The 13,292-nt window shown below is 43.5% G+C and overlaps 1 protein-coding gene across 2 annotated transcripts in view; it reads right to left on the bottom strand.

The window, feature by feature from the left end:
- The window catches only part of TUBGCP6 (tubulin gamma complex associated protein 6), a 60,012-nt gene that overhangs the window by 2,514 nt on the left and 44,206 nt on the right, over positions 1 to 13,292 (bottom strand). The window contains exons 18-23 of one of the 2 annotated variants that reach the window (XM_040412040.1): positions 12,157 to 12,212; positions 10,858 to 11,056; positions 9,937 to 10,105; positions 9,702 to 9,843; positions 6,087 to 6,281; positions 5,642 to 5,774 (exon numbers count right to left, since the gene is read on the bottom strand). In XM_040412040.1, the coding sequence (XP_040267974.1) occupies positions 5,642 to 5,774; positions 6,087 to 6,281; positions 9,702 to 9,843; positions 9,937 to 10,105; positions 10,858 to 11,056; positions 12,157 to 12,212 (894 nt within the window). The remainder of the gene's footprint in view (positions 1 to 5,641; positions 5,775 to 6,086; positions 6,282 to 9,701; positions 9,844 to 9,936; positions 10,106 to 10,857; positions 11,057 to 12,156; positions 12,213 to 13,292) is intronic. The other variant, XM_040412047.1, reaches the window with a different exon arrangement.

The following is a 13,292-nucleotide window of genomic DNA, read 5'->3' as shown; positions in this document are numbered from 1 at the left end:
TATTGCACTGTGCTATGATTAATATGTAACTGAGGTAGTTTGCCAGGTATCTGTCTGCTTATATATAGTACGCAGATTGAATATATTGCAGAGTGGCATATTGTGCTTGGTAGGTGGGCTTAGATGTGTTTTGATCAAAATGTATTGACCAAGAGTCTCTATGTTATGCCTGCATCTACAGGTGATATTAGAAAAATTAGAATATTCTGCAAAGTTCATTTATTTTAGTAATGAAACTTAAAAGGTGAAACTAATATACGAGATAGACTCAGTACATGCAAAGCGAGATATTTCAAGCCTTTATTTGTTATAATTCGGATGATTATGGCTTACAGTTTATGAAACCCCAAAGTCACAATCTCAGGTACCCTTTGCTCAGGGGGTATGGATTAATCAGCTGACTAGAGTGAGACACTTTGAGCCTAGAATATTGAACCTTTTCACAAAATTCTAATTTTAAGCTGCATTAAAGCAATTCGTTTTAATTTGCATTACTGAAATAAATGGACTTTTGCACGATTTCACCTGTATTATTATAGTGCATTATTTTTTGTGACTGTATAAATGTAGCCATGCACATCCGCAACATTCATTATCATATCGTGCAGGATGTTTTATATATTTTTTTTTCCCGTGAATTGTTTAACTTGTCTTGAAGAAGTGGCATCTTCATTTGTGAATGCGTTCCTATTTTGGGAGTAGCATTAACGGGCACTTTTGCCCCACCTATCTAATAGGCGACCTTGATTAAGGTGGTACGTATTAAGCAAATATATTGCTGCATTTGTGGGAGGGGAGGCTGATTACAAGGCTGGTTGTATGTTTTCCGATACCTGCGTTACATGCGGGGTGCGTGTTTGCAGTTGGCTCAAGCTACGCATGCTGGGTTTAAGTGATGGTAAATGTGGATAAATGGTTGATGATTTAAAAAAGGAAGAAAAAATAAATAAAAAATAAAAATAAAAACTCCTGCAGCATCATGTGGAGGTTCGGTTGCGCCTGGGCAATGGCAGAAGGTGCCAGGCGAGTGCTGGCATTCACGGTAGGATTGGACTTGGTTACACGGTCCGTGACTTGTAGCGCTCTGGGGCGAAGGGGGTTGGGCTTCAATGGTCAAATGATCGTGGTTAGGATTGTTACCTACAAAGCTACGTCCGTGTGTCTGCATTTACATTTTGTCCTATACACCATTCACTACTAGAGCTGCGTTCATGTGTCCGCTGTTGCATTACATTAATACTCTGCTCACTTTCAGATAGCATTCATACGGCTGTTTTATACCATGCTCCTCATACTCATACACAGAGCTGTGCCCATACCATGTTTTTAGGCACCACTCACATCCAGAGCTGCATTCACCCACTTGTTCTTACATCATGTGTTATACTCTGCTTCCACTTAAAGCTGCATTTCTTTTCATTGCTACATAATGGTTACTCAGTATTCTTACTAGGGCTATCAGCACACCACTCTGATATTGCTCTTCCGATAAAGATAGCCGCTTTCTTTTCAGGCTTACGTTTCTTTCCTCGGTGGTTTGTTACATTCCTTAGGCTTACCTTTTTCTGTTTACTTGGGGGGAAGAGAGAGGGGAAAGGGGAAGGGGGAAAAAAATAAAAAATAAAAATGGGTGGTGTTCTTTAATCCTGGTTTGCATTCACTTAGACTGGTCTCCTTTACTTCTGGTTCGCATTCACTCAGATTGATCTCCCGCCCCAGTTAACCAAATAGCTCCCTAGCAGACAGTGGGCCAATAGGAGTAAGTTCCTACTATGTTGTTCATTCCTTTGTCACAAAGAGGGTCTTTTCTTAGCGAACTGCAATGCCCCTGGCTCTTGTTTTTCTCCCATCTGTTTCAATTTCGCAGTTGGGTAATGTTTCATTCATGCAAGTGGTTCGGATCACTAATGTCTATGCATTTTTCATTAGGTCTGGCGTTTTAATTACTTATCGTCACTGTAAGGTCATCCAGGTCAATCTCTTGGCTTCAGGGGGCCTCATGGCTTCGGAGGCCCAATGACCGTTCTTCATGTTGTTCGTTAGGGGTACAATATGGTTGTAGGCTGGTTAGGGTCCTAGGTTTATTGTCGGAGAGGGTCATGGTCATGCGAGTCCCCAAGTCATACTGGTGCTGCATAAGTGGTTTAAAAAAAATAATAAATAAAATAAATAAATAAATCCGCCATTAGTCTCTCACGCATGGCTTCTCCGTTTTAGTTTTATACATATGGCTCCGCCATTAGAGCCTCTCACGCATGGCTCCTCCGTTTTAGTTTTACACACATGACTCCGCCATTAGAGCCTCTCACGCATGGCTTCTCCGTTTTTAGGTTTACACATATGGCTTCGCCATTAGAGCCTCTCACGCATGGCTTCTCCGTTTTTAGGTTTACACATATGGCTTCGCCATTAGAGCCTCTCACGCATGGCTTCTCCGTTTTAGTTTTACACACATGACTCCGCCATTAGAGCCTCTCACGCATGGCTTCTCCGTTTTTAGGTTTACACATATGACTCCGCCATTAGTCTCTCACACATGGCTCCGCCTTTAGAGTCTCTCACGCATGGTTCTCCTTTTTAGTTTTACACACATGACTCCGCCATAAGAGCCTCTCACGCATGGCTTCGCCATTAGAGTCTCTCACGCATGGCTTCTCTGTTTTAGTTTTACACACATGACTCCGCCATTAGAGCCTCTCACGCATGGCTTCTCTGTTTTAGTTTTACACACATGACTCCGCCATTAGAGCCTCTCACGCATGGTTCTTCTTTTTAGTTTTACACACATGACTCCGCCATAAGAGCCTCTCACGCATGGCTTCGCCATTAGAGTCTCTCACGCATGGCTTCTCTGTTTTAGTTTTACACATATGACTCTGCCATTAGTCTCTCACGCATGGCTTCTCCGTTTTAGTTGTACACATATGACTCCGCCATTAGTCTCTCATGCACGACTTCTCCCTTTTAGTGTTACATATGACTCCGCCATTAGTCTCTCACGCATGGCTTCTCTGTTTAAATTTTACACACATAACTCCGCCATTCGAGGCCGGCTGCGTGGTCCCACAACAAGTAAGTTCCATGTCTTTTTCTGTCCTTAGACCCGCTCGCATGGCTCGGTCATCTGTGGCTCGCAATACAATTTTCTTGTGGTGGCTCGCATGTGTGGCTTGTGCCATTAGAGTCTCACTCACGTTATTGTTTTCCCTGACTTTTTTATTTTCTAGGTTGTTGGGTTTTCATTGTTTCTTTATAAGCAGTCATCCCAAGCCTGCCTTTGCGGACATAATCTTCTCCCAGGCATGCTTACTTCATCTACAAACTCGGGCTGAGGGTGTTGGTGTCCGGCCTAAGACCTGGGTATCGGTCCATCTTCCAGTAGGAGGTACAGTATAAGGCGCAGCTTACGAAGTCTGTCATGTCTTCTGACACGACAAGTCCTGTCACGACTACAGGCGCAGCATACATAGTTTATCACGACCTTAAGCTTATTTTCTGTCACAACTGCAGGTATCATGTGTACGTTCTGTCCTTATTACAGGCAACATTAGCTCGTTAATCGAAATAGCCATGTATTCCTGTGGATGGTTCCCCAGGCCTGGTGGGTTTACACATTTCACTTAATTTACTACTACAGTAAGACGGCAGACGCCATGTTCTAACTTTTGGGCCCTTAATAGAAAGTGTGGCCTGGGAAATAAGTAGAGGTTAAGTATTTGCCACCAGGAACAGTCGGTGCCTGATCAGGGCCTTGGCGGATGGTTGGAGTTCATCTAGGCCCTTCCAACAGATTCACCATTGGTTGTTTCAGTCTGCAGCTTTCAGGATTCAGACCTTCTCGTAATATGGTCATATGTTAGTCAACATAGGAGTAAATCGTTCCTGGTTACCGGCCACTCTTTCAATTGCATCAGCATTAACCATCTCCAAGAACGATGTGGCGGTGCACATGACAAAGAGGTAAGGTAGGGGGAAGTCACTGTGATATATACGGTATATTTCGCACCTTCATAGTGAAAGGTCTTTCCGTTCAAAATCGGGTGTCGTAACGGTATGTATATATTTACTCTAAACAAGGTCTGCTCTTTTTGGCCCCTTTAGGCTGCCCTACCACAGCAGTTATGGCATAATTCTACTGCTTGTTGTAGATGGGGTTAGATATGTTAGGTTCACCTTTCTGATAGCCTATCCGACCACAAGTATTAAGCAAATATATTGCTGCATTTGTGGGAGGGGAGGCTGATTACAAGGCTAATTACACGCACCTGTGAGCCCAGGCTGGCTGATTACTAGGCTATTTATAGGCACCTGTGGGCCCAGGCTGACGATGATTCAGCTGATTTCACCCACCCACCCACACCTTCTTACAGTCACTTCACATTAGGGTGGCCCCCTTTAGGCTGCCCTACCACAGCAGTTATGGCATAATTCTACTGCTTGTTGTAGATAGGGGTTAGATATGTTAGGTTCACCTTTCTGATAGCCTATCCGACCACAAATATAGGTGTGTGTGCTCCTCCTCCCACCGGTTGCGGCTTCACATGGAGGTGACTAGGAGCAACACACTATATGTGCGGGGTCTGCACTCCTGAACAAAGATGCATAACGGCATAGGCAGGTTTAGCGTAGGACCTGCCTGACCTGAGACCACCTTGTCGCTTGGTAGGTGGGCTTAGATGTGTTTTGATCAAAATGTATTGAACAAGTGTCTCAGAATTTATCAATAGAGTGAGGGCTTAGTCCGTATGTTATGCTTGCATCTATTATTATAGTGCATTATTTTCTGTGATTGTATAAATGTAGCCATGCACATCCTCAACATTCATTATCATATCGTGCAGGATGTTTAATTTTTTTTATTTTTCGTGATTTGCTGCACATGCTCAGACAGCCCAGTATCAGATGCTATAGAAAGCGCTGAAAGAGAGTAGGACAGTGAGGACCTGTTCTGGAGGGGTTATGGGGGGAGAGTATATGGAAAGACTGTGATGAGACCCCTGAGAGGACAGTAGTCAAGGAGAGAACTGGGGAGACTAAGATCGGAGTGCAGGAGAATACAGCTACAGGAGAGCGATTGAGAACTGTGTCACTGCTGAAGTAAAGGTATATAAAGTCTGCCACCTTTCTGGTTCCTGTGCTCAATATATGACACTGGTTGTGCCACCTTTAGTTAATATGCCATGTAAAAGGAACCTCTTAAAGGGATTATCTGACACACATCCTTTTTCTAACCTGTGAGTAGAACCTCTCTGACTTCTATGGGAGAATTTTCTACACATGCTTTAGGATCTGTGCAGAGGTCAGGAGGGCGTAGATAAGCCATGTCACTGTCATACTGTAATCCTGCTTGTGATGAGAATGAGATGAAAAGTGATCTGTACAGACCAAGAAGTTGTGCCTATTATTAGGCCACTTCTCGGTAAAGATCACTTTTCTGCTGTTATCTCATTATCATCACAGGCAAGATTACAATGACAGATATCATACAATTCACAACAGGGGATATCATACCTTATCTACTCCCTCCTGACCGCTGCACAGGTCACAGAGCATGTCTAGAAAACTCTCCAATCGGAAAACAAAAGCAGTAAAAAATATAGGCAACATAACTAGATTTCAGTGTAACGAAGCGGAACTTTACCAGTCTGTTTTAAATGAAACCAGACGTCTCTCAGAGTCCAGACCATGTGCTTCAGTTGTAGGAGGAAAGAGAATATCTTGTTGTACCTGTTTATGCAGGTATCCGTTATGACTATGTTTAGTGGCCAATCGACCTGCAGAAGAACAGAAACAGAATTTAATAACTTTATACCCCTCTCAATCTTACACGCTATTTGACTGGTCATCACCTCTGGGATCAGCCATTTCTCATATAAGTAATGTAGAGATACTATCAGAGATGTAAAACATTATATTAAAAAGTCAACCGCCTTCCAGATGATATACTGAATGGCTATGACTGGCACCACATTAACAAATCATTTCATAGAAGTTTATAAAATAGCAAAATAATGAATTTCAGTTCTGCAATCATTTAGGGTTCATGCTTTTCGTTTCAACGTCGTGCAAAATGTAGAATCATTTACCTTATATCTTAATTCCAAACAACTGAATGTATCAGGAGCTGTAGACGCGAAGACTTCTGGGATGTACTTAAGTGCAAAAGAGAGATTGGAGGCGAGATGAGAGTCGCCGTGTAGACTGTACTGCAGAGCCTTGTTCAATATGGAATTCAGGACCAAGGGAGTGAACAGCTCACCGAGCGTCTGGCCCGACACAAGCTGGGAAATAAAAGGACACCAGACACAGACAGAAGGGGGTCAATAAAACTCACACTTTTTACAGTACGTGCAGGTCTTGCTTTTGGATTGGTCACATATTATTATTTTTCAAACCTTCCATTCACAACACTATAACGTTAACAGAAAACAGTCAAAGGGCTGCATATTTAAAAACCGCAGCATACCATACCCCAGACCGAAGATCAGACAAAATGTGTCTGATGCCCAGCTCAGAGCATACGATCTTGTTTAGCCCAGTCCTTCAAACTCATGTATCTTCCACTGAAGACACAATTACAGGGGTTATCCCATGATTGATGTACAAAATAAAAATCAGACATATAGTACTCAATAATCTCCTTCTACAAAAGCTAATATATATTACACGTGATTACCTATCCAATAATACAAAGACCCTGTGACCCTGAGTTAATAAAGGTCCAACCTCCCCACGAAAGCCTTAAAGGGGTTGTTTTACTTCAGTAAGTGACATTTATCGTGTAGAGAAAGTTAATACAAGGCACTTACTAATGTATTGTGATTATCCATATTGCCTCCTTTGCTGGCTGGATTCATTTTTCTATCACATTATAAAATGCTCGTTTCCATGGTTACAGACCACCCTGCAATCCATCAGTTTTGGTCGTGGTTGCACAATATAGGAAAAAGCACCGGCCTATATGCGCTCCCATGGTCCCGGCCACCAGAGAGGCTGATGCTTTTTTCTATTGTGTGCAAGCACGGCCACCACTGATGGATTGCAGGGTGGTCTGTAACCATGGAAACGAGCAGTGTATAATGTGATAGAAAAATTACGCAAGACAGCAAAGGAGGCAATATGGACACTCACAATACATTAGTAAATGGCTTGTATTAACTTTCTCTACATAATAAATGCAACTTACTGAAGTGAGACAACTCCTTTAATGCAATGATAAAGGTAAATGTATTGTATGTAATCAACCTTGATGATAAAATATCCATGATTGTAATCATCTACACTGTTACCATGGTACACAGTACGTTGTATTATTATTTCTGGTTAAAAATAATAAAATAAAAAACTTTTTGTCTTACATAGCTAGAACCAGAGCTCTCCCCATTCATTGCTCTAAATAGTCTGCTAGATTTATTGCAAGCTCAGGGAGCAGCAGCTCTCAGGAGACAGGCAGCTCTCTCCCCTTCACAGCTCAGGGAGTTGTCCTTTCTTCTACAGCTTTCTCCCCGTCACAGCTCAGGGGGTTGTCCTTTCTTCTACAGCTCTCTCCCCGTCACAGCTCAGGGGGTTGTCCTTTCTTCTACAGCTCTCTCCCCTTCACAGCTCAGGGGGTTGTCCTTTCTTCTACAGCTCTCTCCCCGTCACAGCTCAGGGGGTTGTCCTTTCTTCTACAGCTCTCTCCCCTTCACAGCTCAGGGGGTTGTCCTTTCTTCTACAGCTCTCTCCCCTTCACAGCTCAGGGGGTTGTCCTTTCTTCTACAGCTCTCTCCCCTTCACAGCTCAGGGGGTTGTCCTTTCTTCTACAGCTCTCTCCCCTTCACAGCTCAGGGGGTTGTCCTTTCTTCTACAGCTCTCTCCCCTTCACAGCTCAGGGGGTTGTCCTTTCTTCTACAGCTCTCTCCCCTTCACAGCTCAGGGGGTTGTCCTTTCTTCTACAGCTCTCTCCCCTTCACAGCTCAGGGGGTTGTCCTTTCTTCTACAGCTCTCTCCCCTTCACAGCTCAGGGGGTTGTCCTTTCTTCTACAGCTCTCTCCCCTTCACAGCTCAGGGGGTTGTCCTTTCTTCTATAGCTCTCCCCCCTTCACAGCTCAGGGGGTTGTCCTTTCTTCTACAGCTCTCTCCCCTTCACAACTCAGGGGGTTGTCCTTTCTTCTACAGCTTTCTCCCCGTCACAGCTCAGGGGGTTGTCCTTTCTTCTATAGCTCTCCCCCCTTCACAGCTCAGGGGGTTGTCCTTTCTTCTACAGCTCTCTCCCCTTCACAGCTCAGGGGGTTGTCCTTTCTTCTATAGCTCTCCCCCCTTCACAGCTCAGGGGGTTGTCCTTTCTTCTACAGCTCTCATCCCTTCACAGCTCAGGGGGTTGTCCTTTCTTCTACAGCTCTCTCCCCTTCACAGCTCAGGGGGTTGTCCTTTCTTCTATAGCTCTCCCCCCTTCACAGCTCAGAGGGTTGTCCTTTCGTCTACAGCTCTCTCCCCTTCAAAGCTCAGGGGGTTGTCCTTTCTTCTACAGCTCTCTTCCCTTCACAGCTCAGGGGGTTGTCCTTTCTTCTACAGCTCTCTTCCCGTCACAGCTCAGGGGGTTGTCCTTTCTTCTACAGCTCTCTTCATGTCACAGATCATTGTGTGTCCTTTCTTCTGCAAATCTCTTCCTGCCAAAGCTCAGAGGGTCAGAGTCCTTACTACTGCAGATGTGTCAATGTCACAGCTCAGAGGGTGTGTCCTTTCCTCTGCAGCTCTCTCCTTGTAACTGTGACCGCTTCTGATAGAAAATATGGCTGGTGGCATTTAAAGGCTGTAAGTCAGCATTTGTAACCATGCTAATCCAGCTCAGTAGGATGTTACTATTATAACATGTTACTATAATAACATGTTATTATTAGTAAATTCAATTATTTATAATAGCTCGTTCTGTCTAGGGGGCAATCAGTGGAGGAATTAAAATGGCCGCTATCAGGTTCCTTTACATGGAATCCGTCCTAATGAAACAGCAGGACAGCCTGTGTCAGGATGCAGAGCACTGAGCAGTAGCCCTATGTAAGCTCAGTTCTCTGCCTGTATCATCCCTGTAAAGAAATATATTATCTACCCTCATGTGTGTCTGTCAGCCTAGGAACAGAGCTCACCTCATACTCACAAGCTGGAATGAAGACGAGGAACACTTCAGCTTGAGAGTACAAGGTGACCTCCAATTTGAGGTAGACACAGATGAGAGATTATCTCAGGTGTGATCTGTGCTTTACAGAGCTGATGCAGGTAGAGACAGGAGTTTACATAGGGCTCCTGCTCTGTATCCTGACATAGGCGTCCTGCTGTGTCATTAGGACGGATTTCATGTGAAGAAATTGGACAGCAACCATGTTTTTTCCAATGATTGCCCCTAGGCAAAATGAGCCATTATAATTAATTAAAGGCATTTCGGAGATTATTAATGATAACGTGGATGACATCAATGTTCTGTCAGTGGTTTTCACTGACCACAGGAGATGTTCTGGAAAGCCTTTTTCAGTCTAGCAATGCGTGTGGAATACGGATGGTGCATAGAGGATAATAAAATGCATGGATCAAAAACTGACCCTTCATGGAAGAAACACTGACCGTTTCTGCACAAATGTCAAACGGACACAGACCGTGAAAAAGGCCTAACAGTCATAAATAGTAGCAATATACAGTATTTTACAAGCTGATCAATAGAAACAGTTTACCTTCTCAAAGAGCAAATCACTAAGTGACTGGGCAAACTCTCCATCTTCCATTAGCAAAAAATGTCTTATTGCTTCAAAATGTTTTTCCATATTCAGTTCCACAAAATAGTAATCCACCACAGCTTTGTTAACTAGAGAAACACTGGAAAATAAAAGCAGATTTCAAAAGCAGTGATTTTATAAAACAAGGGACTTAGAAAATGGGACCTAGTAGATGGGAGTTATAAGAACGCACCTGGATACAATTGGAGCAGTGACAGAATATTTCATCAGCACCGGTAGAGACAGAAGCTCGATGAGCTGGACAGCTGTTTCGTCAGTAGCCGAATCTACGTCAGGGTCCACAGAAAAGGAGAACTCTCGTGGCAGAAAATGACTAAGCAAGCGGAGAACCGGAGGCTTTGCTGTACGCCATAAACCAACAGGAGAGAAAGCCAAAATATTACTGACTTTTCTTTAACAATTAAAACAGAGGAAAATATCAAGAGATAATTAAAGGGAATATGTCAGGAAATTCACTGTTGCCAGATATCTCCTTTACTTCCATTGTAATACATTTGGAGTGCTAGGTCATCCGAATGTAATGATACCTTTCACTTAGGGATCTGGAAAAACTGTACATTTAGTCCATATGCAAATGAGCAGTTAAGAGCACCGAGGGCGGGCCAAAGCCAGTGTGTGCAACCTTGTTCTTTCTGCTTCTTCTGCCAGCCCCTCCCTCTCCTTGAAGGTGAGATGTCTGCAGGAACCTGGCCCTGTCAATGAAGGAGGCGATGGACGGGCAGAGGAAAAAGAAGGAGCAAGGGTGCACAGAGTGGCTTGGACTCATTCACATATGGATTCTCCAGAATGAAGCACTGGATCGCTAAGTGAAAGGGATCGGTACATTCAGCTGAGCTAGCCCTACAACTGGCAGTTCCCTGGTGACAGGTTCCCTTTAAGAAATAGGAAAGACAAGAAGGGAAAAAGGAAGGGGGAAGAGGAGTAATAATAGGAGTAACAGGTAGATAACGACTTGGACAGTTCAAATTTATGAAAAGTTTGGATTTTTGAAAGATAAGTATTAACTTTTTCTTAGGCAATGCATGCCAAGAAAGCAGAACATAATGCTAAAGGACAAAATGAAGATGAATTGTATTTTTCTGCAGTAGCTTACACATCACGTCATAGGTGTCTTGATATTTTTCTAGGCAATAGTGGTCTGCCAGCGTCTGTAGATAAACCTGCTGTTTCTGCCAGGCGTCATCATTAATCCTGTCCTCTCCTTCAGGCTGATCATCACATGGGCCCTCTGTGTTCTGCGTCTTATCGGCGGATCCTCCTTGTGTGCACTTTAAGGTGTCACTCTGTTCAAACAGAAAAACACACTCATTGCTTATCTGCTGCAAGTCTGTGTACAAATGTCAAAACTAAAAGGCATAAAAAACTGCATCAAATAAGCAGACTGGGCCCAGGGCCATAGGATGCAGGTTATGCAATGTGGTTAAGAATTACACACACTTGATATCATATCTTAGATTTTATTTTTAGAAACGGTAACCTTCCCTATACTCAATGAATGGCATATTTACCTGTTGACTTCAATTTGGAAAAAGGAAAGAAAATAAAACTCCTGATTGAAACCAACTGATCATGAACCTTCAGCACTGCAGTTGCTGAGAAATTACAACTCCCAGCATGCAAACATACTCGGCTGTTCTTTTAACGGCCACAGAAGTGAATGAAGCATTCTGGGAGTTGTAGTTTCTGAACAGCTGGAGTGCCGGAGGCTGCTAATCCCTGTCCTAAACTTTTGGCCAAGATTCATTAACCTAACTGAGGCAGACATTCATAATGAACTGGCAGGCTGCTATAAATTTGACTACTAATATACTCATCACCTTTTTTTGGGACACAGAAGCTAGGAGTTTTCTGTGCTTATTTTTTTAACTGATCATCAGTTTCTGATCAGTGGGGTCCGACATCAGCTGTTTGAGAAGGCACCAGCGCTCACCAAGCACAGAGCCATATATATTGTACAGTGGCTGTGCTTGGTACCACAGCCCAATCCCATTCACTTCTATAGGACTGAGCTGTGTCTAGGCCATATGACCGTTGAAAGTGACGTTTTACGGCCTAGGCAAAGTTAGAGAAGGCCGCGGTGCTACTGTGACCATCAGAGCCTTCTCAAACAGCTGATCGTCACAAGTCCCAGGTGTCAGACCTCCACTGGTCAGATACTGATGACCCATCCAAAGGATAGGTCATCATTTAATTAATCCTGGAAAACCTCTTTAAGGACTTTGAGAAGAAAGTGACAGCTAAGAAAATTAACTGCAAATCTATTTACCAGATGACCATTGTAGATGCAGTAAAAGATAAAAAAGAAATTCCAGAAGCACTTCTTCATACCAGCGTAAAAAAGGAATACATATATAAACAATATAATCATGTTCCTAAGAGGACAGCGTCTTACCTGCACATCTACTGGGGCTCCTGGAGAAGCCGTCTTGCTGTCTTCAGGTATGTTTTCTGGTAGTAGAACAAAAACGAATATATTACTATAAAATAGTGACAATGATGGTACCTACATGACTGTCGACATGTAATATGTGTATTGGCTAGTCTGAAATCCTGAACAACTAAATATCTCTCTTATCCGTACTCCAGCCTTTGGCATGTTCCAATCTCTCAACTCCTGACTATGCGCGTGGGAAGACTTAAAGCTTAACAGTGTTAGGCAACTTTTGTATCTGGCAAGTCATTTTTTTTCTTTCTTGTGAACATAGTTGGATTTCTGTCTGCCCATACACAGGACATGGAGAAACATGCGATCCTGCTTGTGGCCCCTTTCATCGGGTGAAAGCACTGTTAATGCCGACACCAACATCATTGTTTCTGGGCAGCAGATTGTCTTATGTAAACAGGGATGTACTGTATGAATCTGTATGGGAATGACCTGCGCCTAGGCCACGTGACCAATGAACGTGTCATCATTGGCCTCGGAAAAGTTGTGAGAAGGCCGCCACTTATCAGGCTCCTCTCCATCTCCTGAACTGTTAACACACTCTAAATTCACTGATCCCTCTGGAAACAGCTTTTCATCTGCACTGAGAGGTCAGGTTACAGTCGCCCAAAGAAGTCTTTGGAAAGGGGATCAAAAGCCTTAGGCTACTTTCACACTAGCGTTTTTACTGGATCCAGCAGGGTTCAGCAAAAACGCTTCCGTTACTGATAATACGACCATCTGCATCCGATATGAACGGATCCGGTTGTATTATCTGTAACATAGCCAAGACGGATCCGTCATGAACTCCATTGAAAGTCAATGGGGGACGGATCCGTTTTCTATTGTGTCAGAGAAAACGGATCCGTCCCCATTGACTTGCATTGTGGGTGATTACGAATCCGTTTTGCTCCGCATGCTGCGGTTTTCTCTCCGGTATGAGAACGGAACGGAATGCATTTTGGAGCACTCCGTTCTGTTCAGTTACGTTTTGTCCCTATTGACAATGAATGGGGACAAAACGGAAGAGTTTTTCTCCGGTATTGAGAAAATATTAACGCTAGTGTGAAAGTAGCCTAAGGGCTGTATTACCCCAACAGATTATC

The sequence above is a fragment of the Bufo bufo genome, chromosome 1 (assembly GCF_905171765.1).
Source record: "Bufo bufo chromosome 1, aBufBuf1.1, whole genome shotgun sequence".
NCBI classification, from domain to species: Eukaryota; Metazoa; Chordata; class Amphibia; order Anura; family Bufonidae; genus Bufo; species Bufo bufo.
This window is presented reverse-complemented; position numbering and strand designations above follow the sequence as displayed.